The sequence below is a fragment of the Denticeps clupeoides genome, chromosome 5 (assembly GCF_900700375.1).
Source record: "Denticeps clupeoides chromosome 5, fDenClu1.1, whole genome shotgun sequence".
NCBI lineage: Eukaryota > Metazoa > Chordata > Actinopteri > Clupeiformes > Denticipitidae > Denticeps > Denticeps clupeoides.
In genome coordinates this window covers 19,047,473-19,074,355 of record NC_041711.1, presented here as the reverse complement: position 1 = coordinate 19,074,355, position 26,883 = coordinate 19,047,473, and the positions used below count along the sequence as shown (strand labels likewise).

Here is a 26,883-nt window from a genome sequence, read left to right as displayed (position 1 = left end):
TTGCATTCAGTGTAGTGGAAGATATTATCCATCTTCATATTATCCATACTGTCTGTCCCTCACAAAGAATAAGACATCATGTGATGCCTATTTGTGAACAGTGACAGCAGAATTGTAGGCAGAATGACGCTGTTAACTTTTACTTGTAAACATTTCTGTCATGTGGCTGTGATGGTTGGACGAAAGGGTCCACTGCAAACATCATTTACATTCAAATGATCTCTTTGCTGCAGCTGAGTGTTTGCCCTCGCCTTTCTTGAAAGTGCAGTGTCAGCCCCACTGGCTTATGGGAATTTGCTGTAACAGAGGGACTCCTAGTGCATCAATCCTACAGGAGCCTCTCGTCTGTCCAGTGGACAAAGTGACCAAGATATTCACATTTCAGGTAACGCTTTATTGGCAGGAAAATGTCATGACTTCTTAACCTTTAGACAGTGAGTCTGAGAGGACGAGGCCAATCCCAGAACTGTGCAGCTAGAGACATAAAGTCTGGCACTGATATTTAATACTTGTTTCAGATTTTTCATGACAATGAGATTAAGGTGTCGATTTGGTCTCCAAATTCTCCAGATCTCAGTCCAATCAAGCATTCGCACGTCCTTAGGGATGTGCAAGTAAACAAGTCTCATTTATGGAGACACTTCCTTACAATTTACATAAGCCTGATAATGCGGAATCTATTACCGAAGGCTTGGTGCCAGATACCAAAGGATACCTTCAGTAAAGTCCATACTGTTTTGATGACAAAAGAGGGACCAACTCATTATAAAGCGGGTGGTGTTCTCGTTATGACTTATCGGTCTAGTGTCATATTGTTACATATAAAAATAATTATACCACTAGTCAGTCACTGTTAATGATGATTACAAGCAAATTTATAACATTCATTTATTGAATGTTAAAATGAAGTGCCGTGGCCTCACACCTCCAAATTTATGGGATTGACTCGGGATGTCCATCAGCGACCCTGGGTAGGACTAGCCGTTTATGGATAGTGAGTGAGTGTTACAATGAAACCATGTGATAACTAGTTTCTATAAGCATGTTAATAATTCCTGGACTGTGATTGTGTGTTAATTTGTAAAATCCTTTTGAAATTCTACTAGAAACCAGGAAAATACTGGGATATATTTGAAAAGATTTAAGATACAAGTCATTGTTTGGCACCACATTTTATTCTTCTTTACAATGTACAATATATAAAAATATAAAGTAGCAAAAAATTCACAGTGTAAAAAGGCAGTGATCATGTGACAGGTACTCCCACCTGGCAGGTTGGACTTGCATAGAGAGACATTGCGCCTCTGGGTCGGAGTTTCCAATCATGTGACGTAAATGTCCAATCACAAGCAAGTGTCGGAGTGAGAGTATCAGATCACCAGGGAAAATTTGACATTCTTCTACTTATGTCAGACAGTGAGCTCATTATAATGTCATAAGCCAAACAACACATTCATTTTCACACATTCTACAGCTTCTCACTCCCTCTTTCTCACGCACAGTTAACTAATGGAAATGATCATTTGGAAGTTGTGACCGAGATACTGTGTGTAAATTATAAAATCATTACGCATTATGCTGCATGGTAATAGTGAATTTTGCATTTTCTAAGTCAATTTGTCTTTGTCTGCTTCAAAAAATGTCTCTGTTCAAAGTGGAAGGTAAGCAACAGGGATTCTGATTGCCTGCCTAATAATGAGATACATTAGGCTATGGAATGAAACTCTCTGAAAAATGTAGACCCTTTTGAATGGCAACAGTGAGCCTTGGTCGCCCCAGACCCCCAATGATTCATAGTAAGCACTTCTTTTAGCTGCTCTAGCCAATCTCAATCTTCTGAAATTCAACTGACTGTTCATTTGTGACCTAATATGTCCACCTCATTAAAATATGATAAATTCAAATGCCAGTGGTTTTAATGTTATGACTGGTTATCGCTTTTCCAGTTAGCCTTTAGGACCCAAGTTCATTGACAAGAAATAATACATTTGATCATATACAACAGTTTACATATTTTACAAAAGATCAACACACACACACATACACACTCCCCTATGGTACATTAAAAGTAGGATTGCGCATACATTTGATGGATTCTTTCACTTTGCATAAGCTGACATGATGTCAGAGTGTAAAAACTGCCACGCCATGTTTGGTGTTTTCTTGCACATCAGTGTGTTTGATGCGTGCACTAACACTTTATGATTACTGATGTTTGACAAGTGTTATTACGTTACATACAATTGCACAAAACACGGTCTCACAGAATGTTCCCTTTTTTGTCAATTTTTAGTTAGTGCTGATGAACATTAATGTCATGCAATGCCTAGCTCCCGGGTTCCAGTAAACTGTGGCCTAACTGTGACTCTGGCCCTTATCTGTTCTAGTATATGAAAATAGCTTATAAAAAGCATTTGCTCATTTCTTTCAAATGAAAAAAAAAGCATTAGGATCCTTTATTTTTCACTGTTGTTTTCTCCACCCATGACCAGATCTACTCGGTGGCCATAAAACGGCCTTGAGGTACCCTGGATTAATCACAGAAGGAGCATGCAATACTGCCCGCATCCTTAATCCACCCCCATGTTCACTTCGAATTCACAGCCATGATATCCCATTAACCCAAGATCCAGTGAAATCACAACAAGCTCCAACCAGATCAGAACCCCCCCATCCCGCATCCTGCGGCGCTGACTGTCATCCACAGCCACTGAGGAGGAACTCTGAGCCAAACAGATCAGATTGCTCCTGGGGTTTCTTAAAAGCCACCCCCATCACCAGGGCCAAGCCATTCTCCTTTGGAAACACATGATACTCTGAAAAGAGTCAGCATCTCCATTTTCAGTCAGAAAACCTGGCTCTCTAGACAGTCCATGTCTAGAGGGCAATATTTTTAACTCCACTGTTCCTCAGTGGTGATTATCAGGAGGTCTTATTTCAAATTTTGGTCATTTATTGCAGATGAATCTTTCAGTTCATTGACTGGTGTAACTGGTTTGCATACCCCAGATGTAGAGCCTGGGTTGTGGACATCAACGTCTGTCTTCTGGATGTATCCTCTCATTTCCTCCATTATGAGAATAGCAAACACTCAGTCTGTAAAACCCCTAAAGCTCTTCGGACTCATAAGAAGAGTCAGTGGTGCGAAAACAGACAATATTGCAACTGCCTCGTCTCCCAGTGTCAAAGGAAAGGTGAATCTTTTTTCAGCCATATATTGTGCCCCACAGCACCATCGCTCCCGGAGACTGGTCAATATGTGTCACCATGGTAACATGGCACAGGGCTGATGCGTACATGATATGAGGAGTGTTGGATTCGAGGTAAAATCTCAGGTGTGCATATAGTTTCTGCAGGGGGAGTCAAGAGGGAAGTCGTACTTGGCCAGGGGGGTCGGGTAGTAAGTGGTGGCGTAGACATTGGTCTGCTGGAGTGGAGAGGGGAAGAAGGTGCAACTCTCATCTGGAAGCAGGTTGTTCTTATTCAAGGTCTGTGGGACAGTGTGGAAGAGAGAATTGTGGTTAGTGATGTAAGTGATTTAACCTCGTAACCAATAAGGGTTGGAAACCTAGTGTTCAGCAATCATGGATATCAATCGGGTAACCTCTACTCTCTCAAACCTTGCTGCAACCACTGTGTCCCTGACCAACGCATTTTATTCCTGTTGCATCAGTTGAACACAGTAAGTAGTAACTACTGGATGCTTTTACAGAATAAATGTGAATTACATTCAAATTTATTCAATTATTGCACCGTCACATTTTAGAAATAAATAATTATGTCCCTATCAAACAAGAGAAGTGTGGGAGAGAGAAATAAGGATTTCGTATTAATATCATATAAATTGTAATCTCAGCAACATGAGAAATTAGATAAATTAAGTCAATAATTATTAACAGGAAATGCATTATAACATTTTACATTATACATGTAACGAAGAGAGAATTTCTGAAAGACAGCATCAAAGTACCCTCACACCCATACCTTGAACTCCATGGGTGTGTACTTGTCGTTCCTGGGCGTGGTGTTGTCCTTGTACTGCAGGTGGTTGGGTGTGCTTGGGTGGATGACAGCGGACTCCTGTGAGGGTTTTCGCAGCCTCTGACAATACACACACACTAGCACAGACAGCAGCACGGCCAGCACAAAGCTACACACACCCGTCAGGATCAGGTGGAGCAGAGAAAATCCTGGGAAAGAACAAGACAAGAAGAATATTGAGCAGGTGCAGTGACACAGACAGAGGGGATAAGCGGACAGTGAGGCATTCTGGGTAATGTGCAATGGACTGGGGTCAGATGTCATGCCTGTACTCTTACCTCTGCAGTTTGCTGCTGCATCTGAGCCTGGTGACAGCACTGTGGAGCAGAACAGTGTGTGTGCTTTAGAACAGGAGCAATGTAAGAACAGAAGGAAACAGAAAAGTTAGGCACTACCGGCTCCTTCGATGGGTGGACACTGTCTCTGCTGTGTGCTGTTCCCTTGGCAGGGGGCGGGGCTTATGGCACAGGTACGATTCCTTGTCTGCAGACCTTCATCATCACATTCACCCCAGTCTGACCAGCCACCCCATCCACCTGAGAGCAGGAAGTGAAAATAAAAGGGGCAAAATGGGCTAAAATTTGAGGGAGTGGAGTGAGAGTGAGAAATTGTGACACACAAGCCTCTCCACCTCAGACGACAATAAATCTCTGATGTTTATGCCATAAATAATTGTTCCAACTGCATGTGTGTGTGTGGAATTTGAATGTACCTTCACACTCCTGGGTGTTGCACAGAGCTTCCTCTGTGTGCAAGCCAATACAGATGTCTCCTCCATGTTTGGGGGCAGGGTTCGAGCAGGTACGTGTGCGCTGGTAGTGACCTCCACCACAGGAAACAGAACACTGAGACCAGGATGACCAGCAGGACCAGAGTCCTTTAACTGATAACACAAAAAATCATAAGCTCACACTGTATCAGAGACTGTATCGGACAAGGTGTCTAGGGCAGAGAAGCATATATCTCTCTGCATGTTAATGCAAACAGTCCTCTTCTATAAATCAGGTTTTCAACTGTGGGGTTAATACTTCAATTGAGGTTGAAAACCCAGAATTAGCTCTGGATTGGTCTATTTGAGGCATAAAGATGTACTGTACACGCTGACTGCAGAAGAACAAAATAATGATTTAATTTTCCATTTTAATCTATGTTCCTCCACCAGCTTCAGCATCATTTCTGTGACAGTCTGCCTGACTAACTACCAGCCGCTTTAAGGCACACGTAACACCCTAAATCCACAACATGCATCTGGCATGATTCATTTGAACTTGGTAGACAATGTCCCCGGCTAAAACGTAAAACCAGGTTTGGAGTGATGACCACAAATAATATAATACACATTAACCTTCTCTGTGGTACAGGCCCTACATTTCCTATAGAGGGCACACCAGGACACAGCTAGGCAGAAAGGAATGATGGGAGTGGTTTGGAGGAGTACCAGGGCAGGGCTGAGGATTGCAGTCTTGGTACTCTACTGGTGAGCCAAAGCAGGAAAAGGAAGCCGTCTTTCCCTCTGGGGTAGAACAGGTGCGCTTGCGGGTTCGGAAGCCTTTGGAACACTCCTTAGAGCAAGTGGACCATGTCTCCCATGACGACCAACTGGATCCTTGTGGTCGGGTCAGAGGTCGACCCACTCGGAGCAAATCTTCTACAAGTGCTGGAATATGTCATAACATTGAAATATTGTTAAAATACATTATAAGTACCTGAGAGCATGCATGTATGTGTCTGATTGTGTGACATTTTAAAACATCACACAATTCCTACTGATGAGTGTTCAACTCACCATCAGTCTCACATGCGGTGATGCCATCGTTAGGACAGACACGTGTCTCTATCTTGCGTTTCCCGAGCTGCAGGTCTTGGGGATCGGCCACGAATGCGCGACAAGTGTAGCGTGACCTCTGCTCTTGACGTGCACCACTCTGAGTTACGTTCACTGATAACCAAGGAGTCCATGGGGTGTTCCTTCTGACTTCTGGACATGCCTCCAAGTTACATGCCCTGTACTCCTGTGATATGATGACATGAATAATTGGGGTTTACAATAATATTTACCATCCTTCCCACCATAAGAAGGATTATAAATTGTTCTCTGATTGGTGGTTTCTGTCAATTGACAAACAGAAAAGCCTACCAGAGGGCAGCCTGCACAACTGTTGCCGTTCTCACACACCCGGAGGCGGGACTGGACGCCGCCCCCACACACAGCACTGCACTTCGACCAGGTGCTCCACACCGCCCAGGAGACGGCCAGCGGACACGGTGTGTTCTCATTACACAGTCTGAACACACACACATACAAACAGTTACTGTCATACACACAGGACCAATTTATATTCTATTTATTAGCCTTCAGGACACTTTAGAAAATAATGAATGACACTAAACTATAAGCACACACACAAAAAATCTAGATTGATTGCTGCCATAAATTCAGGAACATATTTATTTTCTATTTATTAGTCTTCAGTACACTTTCATTAGGTGGTGGCCTAGTGGTTAAGGAAGCGGCCCCGTAATCAGAAGGTTGCCGGTTCAAATCCTGTTCTGCCAAGGTGCCACAGAGCAAAGCACCGTCCCCACACACTGCTCCCCGGGTGCCAGTCATGGCTGCCCGCTGCTCACCAAGGGTGATGGTTAGAAAGCAGAGGACACATTTCATTGTGTCACCGTGTGCTGTGCTGCAGTGTTTCATGACAATCACTTAACTTTCACTTTCATTACATAAATTAAACACTATTAGCCCACAAACACACATACACACACTGATGAAGGCCAATCATTATCTTATCCACATATTATAAAGATCATATTGCATGCACACAAACAAGATTAAAAACACACCTTTCTTCTCGGCCCTGGCCTACACACACTCGTCCTCCGTGTCGTGGGGAGGGGTTGTTACAGGACCGCTGTCGAACCTCGAACCCAATCCCACAGGAGGTGCTGCACTGTGACCATGATGACCATGGTGTCCAGCCCCCGTTTCTGCATTAAGAAATGATGTTCTCTTCATTTCTGTTTGTACCCTATGAGGACGTTGTGTACTAGCAGCTGCAGACTGTAGTAGAGTGAAGCTTTACTTAGTTCATGAATATTTATTACTGAGAGCGCGGGTGTGTTTTCCGTGTGAGAAGATGCCTGCCTGGCCGTGGCAGAATCTGACATTATAAAACATTTCTTTAATTTGCTTAAGTGCCGAGATGCAATTGAACACATTTCCTGATTTAATTGGAGCTTCAAATGGAACACGGCATAATTTCTGTCAGCACCCTGTACTCTCACCCTAAGACACTCAGCCAATCACAGAGAAGGAGCAGTATCAGAAGAAAACTGCTCTTCTGTAATTGGATAATCCAAGTGCGATTCTTTATAACCATGCAGACTGTATCTTTATCCGCCACTGAGGAGAAAAATAGTGGCATTACTGTGGTATTAAGGTTTCTACCTCACCCCTTAATTTTAGATTCTATATCCTATTTTGTATTATATTAGTATATGTATTCTTTTTAAAATAGCTTTTTTTACACACAGTATTCTATAATACCTCTCCAGCTCAGGGATTTTGTTGTACTTGTTAGAATGAAAATAAAGATATTCTGATGCTGATTCTTCTGATTCAGATTCTATTCAGATGTGCAAATAGCATTGGATGAGTTGTTCAGGTAGCTTATTTTTTTACCTGGAACAGTTTCCCACTTCTATGATTGGACCCTCACACTTGGCGCCTCCACACTGGGGGGTGGGATTGTTGCAGGTCCGGGAGCGGCACATGCACATGCTGTTGCCTTCTCCATCATCATGGTTACAGGTTTGCCATGGTGCCCAAGGGCCAAAGGCTCCATCTTGTGTGAGGTTCTGTACCTAACAAACCAAAACAGAAAGAAGAATGAAACAACATAAGCTTGAACCTGATTACTGATGGAAGACTTCAGAAACATTCATTTTGAAGGTGTGTACTATATGAACCATCATGTTATCATGATGTATTAGCACACACAGTTGGAATTTGGTTCCGGCTGTTGATGGCTATCAAGCAACATAGTACAATAAAATATAAGATATTACTCAAACACCTTTTCATTAAATTTTAAAACTTGTTTGCAAAAGTCTGGTTTTGTAGAATTTCTATCAGCATTTTCCCTGTGTGCTGAACTAATATAAAATCTAATGTTGGGTTGAAAATTAGACCATTGTTCCCTACCCAGAAAAATACGTATTGTCATGGACATGATTCGCAAAAATCAGATGGAATTAATCTTGGAAACAAGTGAATAAGAAAAGACTAATCTCTAGTCAGTTGTAGCTGGGAGGGGAGGAAAGTAAAGCAATAGCAAACTACCCCGCAGGACCATCTTGTTCAGCTGTATTCATTTCCAAATGACTCAGAAGACGTACATTGTGTACTGATATGCTGTCGGGGGAACAGCACCCTGCACCCAGACTGATTTGTGTTGTGCTTAGTGTGTTCGAGTGCAGCTCTGTTATTTATTGGCGATGTAAGTGGGTTTAGTGCTTTCATTCAGTGTGTAGACAACTGCAGCTTCATGAAAAGCACCATTTTGGTATTCAAACTCGTTACAAAAATAATTTGAAGAAACCATAGAAATGATCTAGAACTTTTAACTTAATTATGCCAATAAAAGACCATAATAAAGCATTACCAAAACCTTATTAACAGGCTCATTAACACAGTGTGTATGTGTGCTGTGCATTTCTGACTTACAGGACACTCAGTGATGTTTTGTGTCCACTGACTCATGTTGGAACAATCCTCTATGGTGGTGCAGCGTCTCTGCATCCTGTCCCAGCCACAGTATGGGTCTCTTGCCCACAGGCAGTCCCTGAGAAAATGCAGAGGTCCATTTAGTACTCTCTCTCTCTCTCTCTCTCTCTCGAACACACAAAAACATACTGTTTATGAACTAGATTAATAAATCTGAACCACATAACTTATACAGGTGTAATTTAAGATAGAAGACACACTTTTATTTTATATATGATATTTTATGTTGTGTGTACTGTCATATGTAAAAGTTGACCTAGAAAAAATGTGGTGTCTGCATGGCGTTCGTAAATCCAGCTACACTCACACCATGTAGACATTGCATCGCATCGCATCACATAGAGACACAACACACCCAGACAGGCATCTCCGACACACACGCAGTTCCAGAATCATAAAACACAGGCCGACTGGTACTGATAGTGCGTAAGATTAAACCAAACGGGAAAACAAAACAGACAGCCACATTCCTGCACTTATCAAGCATCTCATTCGGATCTCATTCCAGCAAACACCTCCCTCTGCCAAACACACGTGTTGAGGCTTCGGTGGGAAACACAGCACCAGCTTACAAGAGACTAATTAAAGTGCAACCCCGTTAATGAAATAAAGCTGTCTGAGCTGCTGTCTGACGGCAGGGCCCCGGAAGACAGGCGTGTGAAGACAGGCACAGCGCTCGACCAGACGCCTGAGTCCTGCTGCAGGGAGAGAGGAGGGCTGTTCGTGTTGGTGTTTACTTGCGTGTGACCAGGCTGCTGCTCTGTGTAGTGGGAGAGGAGAGAGGGGGGGACTGTTGACAGAAGTCTTTAGAAGACTTCTGGAAAATGAGTCCCCACCCTGTTAGCAGTCACAGTAGAGGGTCTCAGCTGGCGGTTTTGCTCCCTTGGGAACAAGTGAATGGCGAAAACAGCGGGTGACTTCTGAAGATCACTTCTTCCTTGACAGCCTTGCTGTCTCTCTCTCTCGCCCAACATCCCTCCACCTTTCTGGTGCAATTCTGTTTATTCTGCTGCAGTCATAAATCTGACAACCAGAGGACCCTTACGCAGCCATGAGAACGCGAGGGAGATAGAGACAGGGATAAGACGGATCATAGGACAGGATGAGGAAGGGAGAAAGGCTGACAACTTTCTGATACCCCATTAATCAATATTTCCTCACTGTTTTTCTTCACACCCAAGCCACTTACTCCAGTAATGAAAACGTGAGTGAAGTCGACTTACAAGCCATGGCACATCTGCAGGGCTTTGATGGACATGAAACATCCAGCCAGACTTTAAACACGAAGTTACGCTCAGTTTAAGCCCATCTCGTCAGAGTCGCTACAGTCTTCCATCTCTGTGTTCCGCTGTGTCAACCTTAATTCAAGACAGCAGCGTACACACTGCACCAGGTTTAACACCACCACGCCTGCCAACCTTATTGTCATCAAGTCTGAGCAGCAAAAGGTAATCGTGACATTTCTTTCAACCTTAGTGCCTGTGCAGCTGAGATGTCAAACAAAATGGCAGAAAAAATGTACAATCAGCTTCTCCACACACATCGGTAGGTTAAAAAAGGCAGACAAAGATCCCTACTAATAGTAATCGTAGAGCAGATTTAATGCTCTGCCATTCAGTGTCAGTGCTGGTGGTGTGCAGTGGGTTCAGGAACAAGCCTGAGCACCATAGCTCAGAACAACCGTATTCAAACTGAATTTTGACCACGGTTTAAATCCTGATATTCACTGAATTTCAGTTTCAGTCAACATACATTTCACATATACTCATAAAATACAATGTATGCACTGCCAAGTTAATTTTTTTTTATTATTGGCTCGGTGTGATTCTGTAATGTACTGAAATATGAATATGATCAACAAAGAGTCATAGAAGTTGCACAGGCAATCAGCTGCAGAGCCAAGCAAATTGCAGGCTTCACTCACAACAGGTAGCCGTTCCCCTTCACAGTGACCTTGACCTTTCAGCAGGAAAATCTAATCAGCTCCACATCGCAAATCCCTTCAAGGCGCTCTTGAGATGTCACATTCACTTGAATGGGACTAACAACACAGCTACAGCTGTTGGCTGCAGAGAGGTTGCAGATGCTCGTGACTTTGGATTGTGGGATTATTTACAGGGATGCAGTGCTAATATTGTGTGACACCAGCGCTCTTGGTCTACTGCTCAACCAATGAGCCAGTGAGAGGATGAAACTGACTGTGGTATAATCAAAGTCAAGTGTCTTTGAGTCTCTACATGTTCTCTATTTAGGTTCAGAAGAGACGGCTTCAATGACAAATTAATGAATCTGGGAACAAAGTCGATCTATAGGTCACTTCCAGTGATGAATTTAAGGGAGAAATCTCAAAGGCGTATTAAATGTTGATGAGAACAAGCCTATACATATTTATAACTACTTCTACACACTTGAAAGCGATCTGATGTAAAATGTCACTCACAATTGTGAATTAATGAAGGTGATATTTATTCAAAATAATGTGAAGTAGAATAATAATTTATGCAAAATAACACCACCAGGTTCACTGTGGTCGCGAGTAATTTCGACACAGAGCGGTTGAAATACCTTGAGTATGCTTTTGACCTGGGTGGCATCACAAAGAGTGGCTTTCTGAATCTTAAACACCCACGTCAGCTAATCACAGAATCCACTTAGGCTCGCCTGACAGGCGGAATATTCCAGTAGAAAAAAAAAAAAAAGTCACTACCTGGCCACATGCCAACCCTCTTCACCCTCATCTCCATCACCATCCTTCCTCTCCCGCCTTCTCTCTCATTTCTTTCAGTGGAAATAGACAGTGACACCCACCTCACATGGAGGAACTAATCCTCTAATGTGAATCTCTTCAATGGGGATTAAAAAAAAGAAGTGGACCAAAATATGAAAAAGTACTTTGATGTATATGAGTTGTGTTTCACCTTGTCCTGGAGACAATTTTTTTTTTCAAATCTAGGAAATATTATGTTTTTCTGAAGAACATAGTATCACGCGATTACATTGCTCTCATTCCAGGGTGGCTGAAAAATAAAGTCTGACCTGCAATAAATACCCCCACTTGCCAATTACTGCCCCCTGTGCCATTTCCCCCACCTTGGCTCTTTAAATAATCGGAGGGGGGTCCTTATTTACGACTGTGTGTTTTGGCTCCCCCCTGACACACTGGCGGCAGCTCCCAGCCATAAATCCTTTCTAGGGGCTGTACAATATGATGCTGAGGTTTTAACTCTGGGGTCTGACAGCTAATTAGCTTCAGTCCAAGTCACACACACACACACACACACATATATATATATATATTCTGAATGTTTTAAAAATGTCCCTCATGTTCCATTATTGATATTATTTGGAAAAGGAAAAGCACCAATCTGGAATTACAGAGGTGTTGTTTACTGAATAAAGAAGCAGGGACTTCCGCTACATAATGCATGTAATTCAGACCCCATCGTCCCACCTCCCCATTCTCCACTGCAGGGTTTTATTAGGGAAAGCAAATCACCAGATGGGGATTTGAGGGGTTTTATTTTGCTGAGGTGGCATTTAACAGCCTGTTCCTCAGGAAAATAACATCCCTAAAATGTGGTGGTGGCATTATTGCTCTCCATCAACAGACATTGGTCATCTTGTTAAAGGATGGATAACAGGGACTAAATACTAAATGTCAGACACCATGTTAAGGAAAATAAATTGTCCAATCAGTGGCCCAAAACAACCCACTGAACAAAAGTGAGTTTCTGCCAAATATTAATGTGTTGGTATTGACTATTATACTACACAAACAAGGCCACTTTCAATAATTAATCTTATGTATTTCAAAGTACCACATGGTACGAAATGCTATAAATCATCAGAATGATTCAGTGATTACTAAGTTGATAACCATGTAGTACAAATATCTATTTGAAGAACCCCTATGATATTTGATTTGTTTACACAGTCTAACAGAACGTTCTTTCTTATGTTTTTAATTACAACCTTTGGAGTCCTGAATAGGTTCATTCATTCAGTCAGTCATTCAAGGACCTTCGCTTCAAAATTGGCTCAATTTAAGACAGTTATCAGCACTACATCGTTATTATACTTTTTTAGAGTGATCACAGACTGGACATTTGTGTAGAAACAGAAACCTGCTGAAGTTAGAAGTAAGCATGGTTGAGTCAATTAAGTCATATGATGTGTGTGAGTGTGTATCTAATGTGTGTGTCTGTATGTATCAGTAGACTCACTCCTGACTTTCGTAGTTTGAACATCTTGCCAATGGAATCTTCAGCACTCTACTTCTCAGTCCCACAAACAGTGACCTGTCACTCTGCAGGATCTGCAAGTTGAGGATTGGCTCCAGCTTCCCAGGTGGGAGGAGCTTCATCTCCTCTAAGTAACACCCATGCAGGCTCTTATTCGTTGTGGACAGGGCTTTGATGATAGTGCCATATTCTATTTGGATAGAAACAAATGAACCAAATCAACGCCATACATACAGCAAGTACTGTAGCACTCACCAGCCATTCATTATAAACACTGGCCATGTACAGTGCATCCAAAAAGCACATTACTTTTTCAGCGTTTTCTTATGCCACACACAAAACCCCACAATGGCCACTGCTTTGATATCTTGGCTGTGTGTTTAGGGTTGTTGTCCAGCTGAAAGATGAACCATCACCTCAGTGCTCCCTGCAGCTGAAAAACATCCCCACAGCAGGTATTGTCCTGGTGATGACCGGTGCCTGATTTCCTGCAAATGTGGCGCCTGACATTCACAGCAAAGAGTTCAATCTTTGCGTAATCAGACCAGAGAGTTTTGTTTCTCATGGTCTGAGAGTCCTTAAGGTGCCTTTTGGCAAACTCCAGGCAGGCTGCCATGTGCTTTTTACCAAGAGTGGCTTCCGTCTGCCGCTGTACCACACAGGCCTGATTGATGGATTGCTGCAGAGATGGTTGTCCTTCTAGAAGGTACTCCTCTGTCCACAGAGAACCTCTAGAACTCTGGCAGAGTAGCCATTGGGTTCTTGGTCACCTCCCTGACTAAAAACCTTCACCTCCGATTGCTCCGTTTAGGTGGCCAGCCGGCTCTACGAAGAATCCTGGTGGTTTTGAACTTCTTCTGCTTACAGATAATGGAGGCCACTGTGCTCATTGGGACCTTCAAGGCAGCAGAAAATTTTCTGTAACCTTTCTCAGATTTGTGTCTTGAGACACTCCTGTCTCGTGGTCTACAGACAATACCTTTAACTTCATGCTTGGTTTGTGCTCTGACATGAACTGTCCACTGTAGGATCTTATATAGAGATGTGTGTGCCTTTCCAAATCAGGTCCAATCAACTGTGTTTTCCACAGGCGGACTCTAGTTAAGCTGCAGAAACATCTCAAGGATCCACCTGAGCTCAGCTGAGCTTTCTCTTTTTTATTTTTATTAAATTTGCCAAATTCTCAAGTAACCTTTATTCATGTTGTCAACATGGGGTGTTGTTTGTAGAATTCTTAGGGGATACATGAATTTAATCTATTTTGGAAAAAGACTGTAACATAACAAAATTTGGAAAAAGTGATGTGCTGTGAATATGAATTCTTTCCGGATGCACTGTATGTACTTTGTATGTGCAGAGTAACAGACTGCTAAGTTGCAGCCTTTTGAACATGCATATTTCTAATGACTATACTGGAAAAACATGTGGCTAATTTTAACCAGATAAGTTAAATAACTCAAACTCAGCACACACCAGAAGGTCGGAGGCCAATGGCTTTAGAGTATACACTCCTGAATAATCCTTGCTATTGAAATTTAACATCTTAAACTACATGGACCAGCACCATTGACCAGTGCCCATCTTGTTCCTAATGGACCCCCTTCTGAATAACCATACAGGCCACAGTTTTCAAACCAGGCTACGTGTTAATCGTCCATTTAAAGAGAAACTAACTTTTTATTGGTGTGTAATTATTTCTGTCACCAGAACACAATCTTTAATGATGTTGTTAAAAATAGTTGAAGCCTGATTACTGGCATCTCTCAAAAACTCTACTCATTCTGAATGAAACACAGGCCTGTCAATACATTAATGTGAAAACATTAAAAGATCAAATCCTTTGACCTAACACTAGTGAACAAGTCACACACTTAACACGTAGTGCTGCACTCAGTGGCATTTTTTGTAAATAATACCTGTGCAATCTAAGAAGTTGAAATACATATTGATAATAAATGGAAGCTCCTTCCAGACCTGTGCCAATGTACATGACATGGTAGAGAGTGTCTCGGCCCTGAACGATATCCACTGCCAATTTGGAGAAACGTATGTTGTCCTGGGACACCAGAGGCTCTGTGGCGATGGGCTGCACAACATCACTCATAAGGAAGAGGCGCTGAGCATCCTGCAGACTGCGCTCAGTCAAATTCGCCCCGGGACCAACATCACCTACTGTACCACACTACAGACAAAACAGGAGGGGCGGAATGATGACGAGTGCAAGAGGAGTTTAAAATAAAGCAGGTTCAAACGATCATCTGTACGTGTGTACATGTATTTGGTTCTCGCACCTGGAAGTTGGGGGTGGGGTTAGGCGTGGATAGCCAGCTGCTGCGTGGGGTTTCCTGGAAACGAAAAGGTCCATTGAAGGCCTGGGTGATGGCGCTGAGGTTATATGCACAGACTGCAGAGGCTGCTATACTGTTTCTGTAGAGAAATAAATAAATAAATGTAGTGACAGAAAAGGAGAGAAAAAGAATGAAGCTGGTTTAGGTGGAAGCCGTCTAAATAGTACATTATGTAAGAGCACCCCTTGCAAAAAACCATCCCTGACCACACTACCACAAAAAAAAAAATAATAAAAATACACAGTAGGCTCCTATTTAAATGTGCCCCTCATATCACATATGTATGCCTGGCCAGATGGGCAGGTATTACAGCAGCCCGGGCGCAGAGTGTTTATTTTGGCTGCAGAGGCCAGACCGGGTATATGGGTAGCAGATTTCAGCCAGCCAGCATCCACTCCTTGCACTCATGCATTTTATCGAGAGGCCATTTAAAACTCCAGGGCTAGCCTGACTGTCTAAGACTGTTATCCAGTTCACTACAGACATGTGGCGTTTAACTGAATAATTGGGCTTCACAGTGTGGGACGTTTCCTCTGAGAAATCAGGGTCAAAATCGCAAGTACACAACCTCTCATATTTAATACTAGACAGAGGGAGATATTATCCATAAAGGCGTCTTTTCCGGCCATAACTCAATAGTGTGCACCTCAGGTCTTTCTCTCTCTCTCTCACACACACACACACACAGAGCAGTAATTAAAGGGGAACCGCAGTGTGACCCTGCCAAAACCTTAGTGACCCTTCAATCTTCTGGTCAGAGATGAGCTGGCTAATTATGGCCTGAAGTAAAGATGGCAGTCTGGCACAGGGGTCAAAGGTCAACAGAAGAAAGGGAAAGCACACAGGCCAGGGAAAATGTTTAAAAATAACAAAATCAATCTGTCCCAGACCGACAGAAGAGTAAACAGTCCATCATCAGTCTTCAGTGTGCTAACCCTGTCCTTTTTCACTGTTGCATGCTGGGTACACTCTGTAACTCATCACACAAACTCACTCAAAACCACTGCTTTCTTGCTTGTGTACATGCAGAATTTCCATTAGCACTGGACATGATCACAGCGTGACATGATCGTGACCCTCTGCCCCATATCTCTGGCAGTTCAATTTGCTTATTATTTTGCCATGTGATGATAGTGTATCAGCAGCTGCCTCCCACTAGTGGCCACTGTTAATACTTTTTAGAATACCTGTTTGTTTATTCTTATTTTTTAGTCGCATATGTTGCCCCATTATATTGCCCCATTTGTTCCTCACTTCAATATCAAGCTCAGTGTGCTTTGTTTATTGCTTATTCTAACATTTTATTTACCCAGTTTCATATGTAGCCTCTAGTCAGGTTCTGTTTTGGTAATAAACTATATTTTTTTTATTTGCAGCAGCATCCTTCATGGCAGCGTGACATGATCGTGTCTAAATATCATCCTGACCCACTGCCTCTAGAGGTGAATATGACATGATCACTCTGTTTAAACAAGAGAAAGCCTGATTAAAAAAGTAAAAGTAAATTAAAAAGTGAATTGATATGTGGTTATACTTATCTACAAATCTACTGTTTAAAAACTCTATAGATTTATGGCACCTCGTGTACCTCAGGTGTGCCAAATTGCTGCATATTAAACCTAAAAGCACTTCCAGGAAAGCTTGAGCTCACCCTGACATTGAACTGAACAGATGGACTTGTTTTAACTGGCACATTTCTGGTCATGGATTAACATGTTCTGACTGGCACTGAAGATTCTACACAGGCAGTGACAGTTTTCTCAGGAACCTGACTGGGGGAAGAGATCTTGGAGTCATCTTGGCATGAGAATGATGAGATATCGGAGTAGATGTGAATGCAGTACAAGTGCACATACACGTTGGTGGTGAAGACTCCATAGATGAGGTCCTGCTCTGGCAGGTAGAAGGTACTCTGCAGTTCATGGTAGTAGAAGGGGATGTCCCCAGAGCGTGAGCAGTTGAGCCGCGCCTTCATAAAAGTGGTCCAGGTGTCCTCCAGGAGGAAGCGGCCCCCTACATCATTCTTGCAGACCCGTGCCACCCGTGAAAACACTGTCTTTCCACAGTCATACTCCACGGCATTCTCACGCAGGAAGAAGTAGGCAAAGCGGCCGACTTCGTAAACCGAGACAAAGTGTGGTTCTAAAGAGAGAAAAATGCTTTTTAAGAAAAGATATTCATAATGAGTCATGCTTGCTTGCTCTCAAGATCATTTTAACAGGCAGAGCAATGCAGTATTTACTTAAGCTCATAATTACACTAAGAGCAGAAGAGCTTCCAACATAGGTCAAATGCGTGTTTATACCAACCGTTCAGCCACTTTGAGTTATACTGGGCACTTCGTAGAGTGGGCATGTTGCCAAGGCTACGGTAAATGACGGGGTCTCGGCCAGAGAAGTCGATGACTGTGGCGGAGTACAGCTCCCCTCTTTCCGTTACCATGGTGGTGGAATTATGCCGTGGGTCATAAGGGCAACGAGCAACTCCATTTACCGTTTCAAAGATTTTACTGAGGTTCCCAATCTGATAAACAACAGGATCAGAACAATTTAATCAGTATGAAATCTTGAATTACCAACAGGTTATCAGTCTATTTATTAATCCATAAAACTGTCTCTTTTGTGGAACTAAGAAGCTTTTGACTGCTGAATGATCACATAACATCAATACATCTGATCGATACATCATTTGCAAAGCACCTTCAACTGGCCAATGCTCTCCTGCTCTGCTCACCTGGCGGGTGGTGCAGATTGGGGTAAAGGCGTTGGTGCCGCAGGTAAATATTTTCTTCCCACTGAGAAGCAAGACCCGGACATAATTCTGGCACACCTCCTGCAGGTGAAAACAAAAAATGTTTCAGAGGAGACATCATTGACAGAACTACTCTGTAGACTACAGCGTAACATTGGACACCCCTCATTGCACGGGGCATATGATAAAAAATGAACAGGCAGTTTTATGGACTCCATAAATCAGCAAACATGGGAATATTCAGGTATTTCTGGTTTTGAGCCTGTTATGACATCACTAGAAATGTTATGCACCCCCATCTCCACCCATAGCTTGAGATCTAGCAGATCTACCGTGCTGTATGGGCTTCACTATTGATGTACTTTGACCAAATCTTGTCAGGCATTTCTGACCCCAGGGAATTTCTGCTTTACCTGGCTTGCCTCAAATACTATGTCAAAATTTAAACCAAAAATCTGAACTTGAATGTGAAATTAATCAATGAAATAAAAGTGTGACCTCACACTGGCATGGCAGTCATGAGTTCGAATCGAGGCTCTGCCTTTAAATAATAATAAATAATAATAATAATAAAGTGAAGTGATTGTCACATGTAATACACAGCAGCACAGCACACAGTGCACACAGTGAAATTTGTCCTCTGCATTTAACCCATCACCCTGAGTGAGCAGTGGGCAGCCATGACCGGCGCCCGGGGAGCAGTGTGTGGGGACGGTGCTTTGCTCAGTGGCACCTCAGTGGCACCTTGGCGGATCGGGATTCGAACCGGCAACCTTCTGATTACGGGGCCGCTTCCTTAACCGCTAGGTCACCACTGCCCCGCTAGGCCACCACTGCCCCTGTGTATCTTTTGTGTGTGTGTATCTTTTGAATGTTGCCTCCTGCCACCCAAACGCATGCACACCAGTCAGATTGGCGACTATTGTCCAAATGTGGGAAGGTGTGATCGACTGTGTGAATTTTATCAGAATTTGTTTTTTTTTAATACATCCCTGGATGGGCTCTGGAAGCCGTGACCCAGGTCTGGATTCAGTGGTTATGAATAGCTAATGAATGAGAGAAATAAAAGCAATGAAACTGGGTTAAATAGGATGTGAATCATTGTTCACACTTTATTTGGAGAGCCCAAGATGAGATGTGATAAAGTTTAAAGGCTGGTCATTTAAGAAGTTTTTTTATAGATTTAGTGGTGCTTTACTGACCGTTTATAGATCTAGAAAAGGGGCCCTGGTTGTACCCAGTGAGCCCCTGTGTCTTCATTCTTACCTCGCTCTTGCCTTTGCTTCGACAGGACCTCCTGGTGTCATCCTCAGCACGCCATTCCTCAGCCTGAGAAACCACAACACACCGACCAGAGTCAGAATGGAGCCAATGCAATGAAAAAGATCCCGTCTGCACCAGTGTGATTACAGGTGGCCAGGACGGAGCAACCAGCTTCACCCTGTTTACCCGTTTGCTCTGAGATGAGTTTTCGCAGGTAAACAACACTCACTTTGCAGAAGAACGTGTCACTTGAATGTTAATGCTGCTGTTTATTTTCAAGCTGCAGCAATCCATTGACAATGGCATTACCTTGCAATGACCTCATCTGGCTTTAATTACCCACAGTTCACTTTTGAGAGAGTCCCATCCGTGTCTCGTAAATGAACCTGACACTCACTGTATGCACTCGGCACAGAGCCATTTCTTTTCCTCTTTGACACTGTGATCCCCCCAAACTAGCTTCAGACTACTAAACAAACTGCAATTGCATTCAGAATAATTGCGTCTTCATATCCATCCACTCTGCTGTAATTAAAAGACTTTCATTTCAGATCAGCCTGGCTGTGCAGAACACACAGTGGCAGACAGACGCATGTTTTTGGCTAGAAGACGTGAACGAGTGAAGCAGAATGCTCGGTATTCCACAGGACAGGCAGACAGACACATGAATTCATTTAAGATGCAGGCCTCCCATTCTTCTCCCTCTCACCAGACAGACGCGGAAAGAGGCAGGACTTCTCTGCTAAATGACCCCAGGAGAAGAATCTTAATGCGACTGGCCTAGGGCAGCAACAGCAAACTAACAAAATGAATGCCTTAACATCGTTTAAACCCTCTACAGCCTGAATTTTCTGTTGACTCTGATGACATGGCGGAGAATCAGCATTCTCTAAACAGGACAATCAGACATCTTGCTTTAAGTGTGTGTCTATTTGTTAAATTACAGCCTGAGGACAGAGTCTTAAAAAAGAAAGTCGTTTCAATATACAGCAGCCCTTTTCAGGAGTTACTGTCATGTGCATTCTGCAATTGAGGGCAACACAGCAATTTAATTTTGTTCACTTAGCTGATGCAGTGTGTGTGTGTGTATGTGTGTGTGTGTGTGTGCAGAGACCTTCAAATGTGTAATAAAGTGCAAGAAGGGAAATAAAAAAAAAACACTCATAAACTTAATAGTACAACACACACACACACAAACACACATCTACAGATTTTAATTATGTTTGGTTCTGCTTATACAGTGTCAGAATTTGCTAAAAAGTGTGAAAAGTGAATACCCTTAACCAATGACCGTATTGTTGGTTTAGCAGATATTTTACATGGCAGCTAAAAGGTTGAGTGATACTTTGCTGCTTATTGTCATTTAAACTCACACGTACCCATCCACAGCACAAATCAGACTCCACTAAATCTTCAGCTTTCAATGGACAGGCAGAACAATGGCAAACAAAGAACAACAGGGTCAAGGGGATGGAAAAGAGGAGGAGAGCAAAATAAAACCTGTATGAAAGACCGAATGGCGCTGCGGGGCCAGGTCTTATTAAGGAACCGCGCAACACTTCGTCTTTCAGGACGGGAAAAGGTTGATTCACCACTGAGCTTTTTAAAAACTTCTTTCTCACAATGGGCCTGCCCAGCCGGCCTGTCCATGCCCTTTAACCGAGGCAACTCTTTCGTCCGTTTTCCTTTTCAGCTTCATCACTCTTTCTCACCATCCTTTCTACCATTTATCCTCCCAACCAACGCCCCTGGCCTCCAAAGAAGAATGGTGCTAATGACATTCTTCCTCCATCTATTCCTCCTGTCCTCCCCCTGTTTTCCTTTTCTTTCCTTTATTTTTGAGCAGGAGTACTAGTTGTTGTAAATAGGCTACATTCTATAGGGCTAGGTTAGGAAAGTGTGTGTGCGTGTCTTCAGAAACATCCCACTCAGAGGATTTAAAGGTCACATGATAAGGGCGATGGCAGCCGGGTAATAGGTAACGAGGTAAACCACGCTGGCTCTTTACAGTGCTCCTGTCTGCAATCTGTTCAGATGTCTATCGGTCTCTCAACCCGATGAGTCCTAGCGCAACCTTTTTTCATGAGCGAGAGGGGTCCCAGTGCAGGGTGCGGGTGCAGCAGATTAATTATCTCAGCCGAAATGAATGTGAGCAGCAGGACGATTCATTAAAGGGCTGAGGAAATTCAATCAGGAGCAGACCCGCGCTGATTAGGGGGATGGGGACACAACACATTCACAAACACATTCACAACACGGGCACACACACACACACACACACACACACACACATACGTTCACATACACATGAATAATCACAAAGCTATCACGGGATAAAAACACACGTGCACAGCAGGGTTCACTGATGAATTTTTAACGAATTCCTATTTATATAAAAAAAAACTGTTTTAGTAAATTTTGTGAGTTTAATGAACTTCAGACGTTATCCTAGTTTGCTTTAATTACAACACGCCCCTGAGCTGCTTGGATTCCACCAGGTTGTACAAAGGTTGATATTCCATGATAAGGAATATTGTGAATTCTTGGGAAAGGTTTTGCAGTCAAACATGGTCAGTGTCACAAATTTACTTGGTATTATTGTATAAGAAGTGACCTTTTACATGTCACTGTTGTTTCTTTGCTTTCAAACTGAAGCCCTGCCTCCCAACTCCTTAATAAGAAATGGAGGAGATGGGCGGAGATGTTTGAACTGTAATCTGGACGAATCCAGTCTCATTTTTCTTGCCAAGCAGTAAACAGAGGGAGGCAGAGTCTTTCAACTGTGAATTCTGTGGAAGACACTTCCTACATGACAAACTGCCACAGAGGTCAGAGGTCGGCGACCTTGGGATGCCCTGCAGGCTGTGTTTTCTCACCGCCACACTCTCCATCTCAACCCTGCTCAACCACCGGGCTTCATCAGTGCGGATTTGCTCCCCTCTGAGCGAACAGCAGAAACAAGAATTACTGATAGCACGTGAGCTGAGTGCATGGTGCAGGAGTGCGAAAAAGCAATATTTATATTCATGCAGTTCATTTGTAAGTGAAAGCAAGGAGTTATCGGGATGAAAATAATCCCCTATGGATAAAATAACAGTCTTTAATGGCTCCCTGCTAAGGAACCGTGTCCAGTTTTCAGGGGAGACGGCTGATCGTGGTGCTGTCTTCACCGTAGATTAATGAGACTTTTATTACTTGGTACAGTTTGCGTGTTTTAGTCTATGTGTGGGTGTATGTAGGAAGGCACAAGATAAGTTGGGGGGTCAAAGTAAATCAGAAATCACCCTCTTTGCAGGGTAATTTTTTTCCTTTGCAAACTTTCCATTTGAAGCGTTTTTTTTTGCCCAGTGCAATCACACCTATACACACATACACACACTATTTCTCTGTCACAGCACTGCTACTCCAGTCTGGCCGGTGTGTGTGTGTGTATGTGAGAGTGTGTGTGTTATCCCACACATGCAGGCCTACACAGTAACTCCTGTTGTTTCAAAGACGCTAAAGCAGATCTGTGGGCTGAGAGTGTCAACAAAAGCTGAAAGTATCAAATCCTGCTCTGTACATGGTTTCTGCATGGCTGCTCTTTTCACGAGTGTCTGTGAAGGACAGATTCTGTGGGTATGTGTGTGCGTGTGAAGCAGGGACAGAGGAAACTGAATGTATGGATGAGTCTCACTGATGTGTGATGCTTGCCAAAGCAAACACACATCTGACGTCCTAGATCTTGTGCTCTGGTGAGGAAAGACCCTATCACAGAGATATAGCCCCCCCCAACACACACGCACACATACACACACCACATTCAGGCCTTGTGTCATGCTCTCTGTCAGTGACAGGTACATGCTATCTCAGGGCTTCTTCATGCAGGTGGACGTCTGGGTGAATTGAACATGTGTGCGATTTCAACCCCCCTGCTATGTCCAGAGTGCATCATAAATATCTTACATCTCAGAGGGCTGACTTTCAGTCAAAACTGGGAGTTGGCCTAAGATGAAACAGCTTACACTAGAAGTGGAGTTGTATAAAAACAGTGCTTGTGTGTGAGTGTGTGTGTATTCTGAGATGGCTCTGCTTACCTGCAGAAGGGAGACGTTACTCAAGCTCAGTCTGAAGAGGTAATTTCTGCACAGACGGGAGGAGAGAAATAGTGTTTACACTCACAATAAACACTTCAAGCACAACTGTGTGTGTGGGTAACACGTGTGTGTTACCTGGCTCCCACTATGAGCTGGTTTCTGGAGACATCGAGGGCCAGCTGAGAGTAGTCATTCACTCCAGCCAGGGAGAAACTGGAAATCCAGGAGCTCAGGGCTAGAGAGGGAAGAATAAGAAAAAAGGTTGAACATAGAAAATGAAACCATCAGAGGAGAAGATGGTAGAGTGGGTGAGAGAAGCTGATTTCGAATGTGCTTGCTTCTGTGCTTGGATTTATATCTTAGTGAAGTCCAAATGTCTCAATATGTCTGTATTTGACTCTAAATAAAACACAAATAAAACACACACCAGACATCTTTGCAAATGTCACATCAAATATATCACATGTGCTTTCCCCTGTGTCTGCTATTTACCACTTAGTGGCACTTTCTTGTTTACCATTTCTAATAAGGAGAAAGTCCTATGTAACTTTGGCAAATGGTCTTTTTCTAGTGCCTGTAGTCTGTGTCAGCTCTTTCTTCTCCTGTGTGTGAGAACCTTGATGGGCACATCCAGCCACATCAAGATCAAACCATGCAAACACATGTTCAGTTCTGACCTCAATTCTGCTGCAACTCACACACAAACCCCCCCTCCTGTACAGTACCTGCATGGCCCAATTAGCAACTGTAAAATCAGCATGGTCGTGCGCATGCCTGCGAGTGTTGGAGGGGACAAGGTCACTATATGCTCAGGAGCACCAGTGGCCGTAACAATGACGGTGGGTTGCACAATGCACGTTATCTTAACGGGACGTGGCATTCAGTCAAAACAAAGTCCGCAGAAAACTAATCCCACACAGAGCTACCGTCCTCCCCCACGCTGCAAATTACTGCAGCTACGCACAAGGAGAGAAAGAAGAATACAAAGGAGAATAAAAGAGAAGGAGGGAGAGAAATAGAAAGCAGTGGCAGAACTAAGGAATGAGTGAAAGAGTGAAAACAAAGGATAAGAGAGGGAGGAAAAATAATCGAACAAGTGGATTAAAGCTTCGCTGAATGAAACTAAAATATATTCAGTTCTTGGATTGAATATCCTTTATTGAACAAAGAAAAAACATGTTTAAATAAACCATTGCTGGACGCAAACATAGAGAGGGGTGAGAACCAAATGGGCGTAAGTGACATTTTGCCAACTTCACAGGAAAGCAAAAACCAAAAAACCCAACATATTTTAATCTTGTTGACTTTATCTTTTAAAAACACATTTCTTTATACACCATATATCTCAATTTCACCTAAAATGCCATATGGCCATTACGGCCATATGGTTCTCACCTCTCCAAATTCCAAGCTGTCGTGATTACGTTATAGTTATTTTTGCATGAGAAAATTGTAGTATATGTGCTCATGTTTTGACAGTGTCCCCTCTGCTTGGTGGAGAGGGGGGTCTCCTGTCCGTGCCTTGAATAGCAGGAACAGATGGACAAATAGCCTAGTAGGTAACAACTTGTCTATCACCTTGATGAGCATAGAGTTACAAGTTAAAACGCCACTCATGGCCCCTGTGTCTCTGAGTAAGACATGTAACCCTGAATTGCCTCCAGGGGACTGTCCCCATAATGAATAATTGTAAGATCTCTGGATCACAGAGAGAAACTGAACCCACTTGGAAGAATTATTCATGTGAAATATGTACGTATATGACTGAGCGTGCTCTTTTTAATATGTGAATGGAAGTATGTGCTTGAGCCTGTAGTCGGATGCATGGTGTGTGTGCGTGTGTGTGTGTGAGTGTGCTGTTGTATGTGTGTAGACTCCTCATCCCTTGATAATTGCTGTTCTACAGTTTTAGGGTGTGGGGGTGAATAAAACCCTCAGCTCGTGAAATATAAGACTCTCCACACGACCTGACTGTCGCCTGGGGGACAGTAAATCAGCACACTTATCACACAAAACCAAACACACACTCAGAGAAAGGACACACGCTCACCTCCAGTTTTTAATGCATCCTCAACTCCTCTCTCAAATGGTAAACAATCAACATCAGGTCATTAGTCTCAACTAACGTGATGGTTTCCAAACGACTACATTTTAAAAATTCTGCAAGGCTCAGATCATTCTTTCGCAGACTTTTACCTCTGTCCTGGTCTGAAAAGATCACAATCGGGGATCTGAGGCTGCAAGCCGATTAGATGTCTATGTTCATTGACTCATTTTGACATGAATTCATATAGTGATTTAATATAATCTATTATGAAGTAATCATCTGACCAGGTCTCAGTTTTGTGCGTTATAATAGCCAGTCCTCAGACTCTGAAGAAACCCGTAGTAACTTTACATGCTGCTCCATCGGTTGCAGGTTGCTATTTATATTCACGGCTAGTAGTGGCTTAATGGTCAAGAGACTCAGCAACCAAACCATTTATCCGCAGGAAAAGACTCAGAAATCCTGCTGCCTCTTTCACTGTGTCTAACACATTACAGTGGGTCTGAGCCTGTAGAACATAAAAACCTACATTTGCATTTATGCCATTTGGCCGACACCCTTCTGCACAGAAACTTACATGAATGACAGTCTGGAGGAGAACACTGGATAGATGATTTAATGTATACCGCCAGTCAAATGTTTAGAAAAATCAACTCTATGGAGACTATGACAGGCAATATTTGTTCTTTGGAGTCGCCTCTCTTTACATTTCCTATCAACATTATATCCAGGTTCAAGAGATTCCCATTAACATGAGTGAATGAAAAAATGTTCAACACTCTTTCAGGACTATTGGAAAATCATGACCATTGTCTGATTGAAGGAGAGGGAACATCATGAGTGTGAATTTTTTATTTGTTGTTTTGTTGAAGAGGTTAAAATTTAACACATCATCTTATGTATGCAATTACCACTCGACAGGCAGAGTAAATGTATGTCATGATATTGTTACACTTCACTGTAATGCGCTGTAAGGTTTCTGTTGTGAATGCAGTAACCCACTGCCTGTGACTACCTGAGTGCGAGATGACAGGATGTTGCTGACGGTTACAGTCCACTGGGGGCAGATGGTCAGTGCCCCGGTCCAGAGTGGATGGGGGCAAAGGATTCTGGGATAGAGCAAGGTGCAGGGATAAGGTAAAGAAGAGCACACCACGGGAAGATGGGGCCACATCCACCAGCTTCATGGCTACGGCTCAGATCACCACGTCCCCTCACCTGGAGAAAGACTGGATAGAGAAAGATGAGAGAAGAGAGGTCAGAAAAGCCTGTGTCAGCACAGCAAACAACATACTGAGTTATCATTAATTTCTAAATTGCAAGATCA

The 26,883-nt window shown here is 43.0% G+C and overlaps 1 protein-coding gene across 4 annotated transcripts in view; it reads right to left on the bottom strand.

Moving 5' to 3' along the window:
* Positions 1-1,156: 1,156 nt before the first annotated feature.
* sema5bb (sema domain, seven thrombospondin repeats (type 1 and type 1-like), transmembrane domain (TM) and short cytoplasmic domain, (semaphorin) 5Bb) overlaps positions 1,157-26,883 on the bottom strand; it is a 42,593-nt gene continuing 16,866 nt past the window's right edge. For all 4 annotated transcript variants that reach the window (XM_028981505.1, XM_028981506.1, XM_028981508.1 and 1 more), the window contains 21 exons: positions 26,572-26,785; positions 23,645-23,744; positions 23,510-23,555; positions 19,437-19,499; positions 18,153-18,251; positions 17,729-17,942; positions 17,276-17,561; positions 15,363-15,498; positions 15,046-15,253; positions 13,054-13,261; positions 8,771-8,888; positions 7,727-7,908; positions 6,889-7,032; positions 6,179-6,326; positions 5,828-6,053; positions 5,480-5,698; positions 4,754-4,924; positions 4,437-4,577; positions 4,320-4,358; positions 3,985-4,190; positions 1,157-3,490 (listed from right to left, as the gene is read on the bottom strand). In XM_028981505.1, the coding sequence (XP_028837338.1) occupies positions 3,332-3,490; positions 3,985-4,190; positions 4,320-4,358; positions 4,437-4,577; positions 4,754-4,924; positions 5,480-5,698; positions 5,828-6,053; positions 6,179-6,326; positions 6,889-7,032; positions 7,727-7,908; positions 8,771-8,888; positions 13,054-13,261; positions 15,046-15,253; positions 15,363-15,498; positions 17,276-17,561; positions 17,729-17,942; positions 18,153-18,251; positions 19,437-19,499; positions 23,510-23,555; positions 23,645-23,744; positions 26,572-26,743 (3,285 nt within the window). In that variant the 5' untranslated portion in view covers positions 26,744-26,785 and the 3' untranslated portion in view covers positions 1,157-3,331. The remainder of the gene's footprint in view (positions 3,491-3,984; positions 4,191-4,319; positions 4,359-4,436; positions 4,578-4,753; positions 4,925-5,479; positions 5,699-5,827; positions 6,054-6,178; positions 6,327-6,888; positions 7,033-7,726; positions 7,909-8,770; positions 8,889-13,053; positions 13,262-15,045; positions 15,254-15,362; positions 15,499-17,275; positions 17,562-17,728; positions 17,943-18,152; positions 18,252-19,436; positions 19,500-23,509; positions 23,556-23,644; positions 23,745-26,571; positions 26,786-26,883) is intronic.